Source organism: Chaetura pelagica, unplaced genomic scaffold (genome assembly GCF_000747805.2).
Source record: "Chaetura pelagica isolate M959 unplaced genomic scaffold, ChaPel_1.0 scaffold109, whole genome shotgun sequence".
Lineage (NCBI taxonomy): Eukaryota > Metazoa > Chordata > Aves > Apodiformes > Apodidae > Chaetura > Chaetura pelagica.
Window position 1 is genome coordinate 10,972,798 of NW_009970725.1, and position 3,701 is coordinate 10,976,498.

The 3,701-nt window shown below is 41.1% G+C and overlaps 1 protein-coding gene across 2 annotated transcripts in view; it reads left to right on the plus strand.

Annotated features, from left to right (window-relative positions):
- The window catches only part of TGIF1 (TGFB-induced factor homeobox 1), a 9,842-nt gene extending 6,141 nt beyond the window's left edge, over window positions 1–3,701 (plus strand). For both annotated transcript variants that reach the window (XM_010006856.1, XM_010006857.1), the window contains exons 2-3: window positions 1,143–1,369; window positions 2,634–3,701. In XM_010006856.1, the coding sequence (XP_010005158.1) occupies window positions 1,143–1,369; window positions 2,634–3,200 (794 nt within the window). In that variant the 3' untranslated portion in view covers window positions 3,201–3,701. The remainder of the gene's footprint in view (window positions 1–1,142; window positions 1,370–2,633) is intronic.

Here is a 3,701-nt window from a genome sequence, read left to right on the forward strand (position 1 = left end):
CCCTCCTCTCTCTCTCTCTCTTTCTCTCTCTCTCTCTCTTTCTCTCTCTCTCTCCCCCCTTCTCTCTCTCTCCCCTTCTCTCTCTCTCCCCTTCTCTCTCTCTCCCCTTCTCTCTCTCTCCCCTTCTCTCATTTTTTTCTTTTTTTTCTTCCATTGAATACTTATTTGTTTTTATTTTGTTTGCATCCCATGGGTTTATGTTAACTAGTAGTGTGGTGTATATGGATGAAAGAATAATAAAATTTTGGCATCTGTTCCTTCCTTGATGTTGAAGGAAAATCGTATGCAGTTAACTTGTAAATCTGGAGCCTTTGTAGTAAGTGTAGCACAGAACACACATTTCCACAAATTGAAAAATGAGATTAAAACCGTGAAGTTGAAAAAATAATCAGGATGCAAAGTAGTTAATTTAAAACAAACAGATCCACCCAAACATTAAATTATCATGGTTATTTGATAAAAAAGTGCAATTAAATTACAGCAGTTCCATCTCCTGATAAATTGGTGGACTCTTACCTTACTTAAACACTTGGTTCTTCCCTTTTCCTGCACTTTTCCCCCCTCTTTCTAAGTGAAAATCCATGCAGGGGTGGGGGCAGACAGTTTTTCTCGTTCCATTATTTTTTATTAATAGATCTAGGATGAGCTATTAATTTATAAAATATTCAGGCTCTCTTTCCTAGAAGGGAAGCATCAGCATGTTAAGAAGTTTTTAAATAACCCATTGCTTGAGTTGAGTACTTTAAAGTTCTTGCTTATTGACATTTTGTCCAGCCACGGGATAGTTATCCTTGAAGAAAAGTGTTGGATGCATAAAATAGCAAGCAAATTTGGACAATATTGGTATTAGATAGAAGCCCTCTGAAAAAATGCAACGGATAAAAGGTTGCCAGGGGAACAAGACAGTGAGGATTTGTGGAGAAGAATTCCCCTAAGAACAGTTAGTTGGTGCTACTTTTTGTTCAGCTGACAGAAAAGCTACAGCTTGACAAGTTACGCTACAGGACAAATCTCCTCTAGCGGAGGCTATACTATGATTCATAGTGAAGACAGTTACCATAATAAAAAAAAGTGAACTGTAGAATGCTGGAGTAGTTTATGGATTTAGGAGGCTGATTGTTCTTGTCTTCCTATAATTGTAGGTGTAGTTGCAATATCAGGCAGTGAAACAGAGGATGATGACACTATGGATGTCCCGCTGGATCTTTCCTCATCTGCTGGCCCAGGCAAACGGAGGAGACGTGGTAACCTGCCCAAGGAATCTGTGCAGATTCTTCGGGAATGGCTGTATGAGCACCGATACAATGCTTATCCTTCAGAGCAAGAAAAAGCGCTGTTATCCCGACAGACACACCTTTCCACACTACAGGTATTTAAAAATGTAGTTCTCATGTCTAAAGGAGCTGTCTTCTGTTTTCTTCTTCGTTTACTCGTGTTCTAGTCACTGATACAAATGTTTACACTACATGTGAGATGTCTTTTTTTATTTTATTGTTACTCTCCTTCTGATGACACTTGTAAGGAGAAATGGAAATTAATTGTGTGTTATGATTATCTTCGGTTTTTGGGAGTAACATTTCTTCCTTGGGAGAACAGGCAGTTAGGAATTTGAGCATGCACATTGATTTTTCACAGAATCAAGGCCCAAAAGACATAAAAGGTCTATATAACTCTTCACTTCTAAACCTGCAGCTTGAGGCTCGTTTCTGTAGAACGTGCACATATAGAATTATGTGTATGGTCACTTCCATTAAGTCCAGTGGAACAACCTGAGCTCCTCAAGTGTGTTAGTGTAGGTATGATGAAGTTTTTCTGTTGTTAGTTTGGATTCTCATCCCAGGATACCTCTGGCAGCTGCAGGGTCCCTTGGATGCACCGTTCATGTCTTCTGTGATCACCTTTGGTGGAATAGCTGTTGACAATTGCTGCTTTCCACCTTGGGGGAAGGTGGCTTGATGAGAACTTGGGTAAACTCAGGTTTGGTTTTGAGAGGTACTAAACACAGAGTGCTCCATTTGGCTTCTAGGCTTAATTCTTCCAGATTAACTCCTTAGTACAAATTTTGTAATTGGATATACAGTAAAATTTCCTTAATGTCACATAAAGAGAGCCTCCTTTATGTAGTGAACAGAAAAAAGACGTTAAACTATGAACTATCCTGTATCACCCAGGAAACTGGTTTGATATTTAAACAAGGACAAACTTAAATGAGGTAATTCATGTTATGTCTGTCGACACAGTCAGTTGAACAAGGAAAATCAGTAACTATTTGTGGGAGGAGTGGCTCTCTTCAGAGAGAAAAGGTTTTCCTGTTGTTAATTAACCTAAGCTAAGGAACAATAGCTAATAGGTTAATGTGTGTGCACAGAGTTAAAAGCTAAACCCCTCCGAACGGGCTAGCAGTCATCCTATGTCCCAGGGCTTTCTGTAACAGGAGTGGGGACCTAGGGGTAGAGCCCAGAGAAGGGAAGGGCCTTTGCCAGGCATGTCACAACTTGTCAGTCGATCTTTCTTTTGTTCTGCAGTTAAGGAAACTACCTGGAGGAGGGATTCATTAATCTAACCCAATGACTCTAATGGCACATAGTTGGAAATGAATGAACATAGAAATTAAGATGTGATTATATTCCCAGGTCTGCAACTGGTTTATCAATGCACGCCGCAGGCTTTTACCTGACATGCTGAGGAAGGATGGCAAAGACCCAAATCAGTTCACTATCTCTCGGCGAGGCACCAAGCTTCCTGAGGGTGGCCTGGTGGAGTCTTCCATCAGCACAAAGAACTACATTCCCTTGCTGGAGGAGACTGCCTTCCTTCCTGCGGCCGCGCCGCTCGGCAAGACTGTGCCTTCTTCCAAGCTGGCTTCCCCAGGGTCAGTCCTGGCTCGGCCGTCGGTGATCTGCCACACAACTGTGACTGCATTGAAAGACGCCCCTTTCCACTTTTGCCAGCCGGCTGATGTAGGCCAGACCACGGACCTGCAGCAGCCCCTTGCCAATGGCTTCACAGACAACTCCCTCTCCTACCATGAGGATGCATCTAAACTGGGACCTGGTGCAAATGCACAGAGCGGGCTCTTCAACACTCCTCCTCCAACCCCACCAGACCTTAACCAGGATTTTAGTGGATTTCAGCTGCTGGTGGATGTCGCACTCAAAAGGGCAGCAGAGATGGAGTTGCAGGCGAAACTTATGGCCTAAATCCCTTTCCTTCTTCCCCGTTTTGTTTTTCCAGGCAGGGATCTAACAGCTGTGTGGTTATTGCCACCCACACGATATCAAGACTTCACTGCATTATTATTATTTTTTTTTTATTAATCTTATTTGCACAAGGGATTGCTGAAATGAAGCTTCCTGTCACTGAGAATGGTCTTCAGTGGAATACGGTCATTCCAAGAATTATAAACTTAAAGCTACTGTAGAAAGAAAGGATTGTGTGTTGTTGTTTTTTTTTTGGGGTTTTGTTTTTTTTTTTATGTTTTCTTTGTAGGTTTTTCATAATGTGAGATGGTTCCCAAGATCATGTGATTTGTTTTTGTTTCTTTCAGACTGTGCAATATCTAGTAATGATATAGAGTCTTCTTATCATTCCCAAGCGGAACAGAATATACCGACACGCTGTTTAAATAAATTTTCAATTTTTTTAACAATACGAACTTTGGATGATTATGCTTTTTTTTCCCATAATGTAATAAATATTTT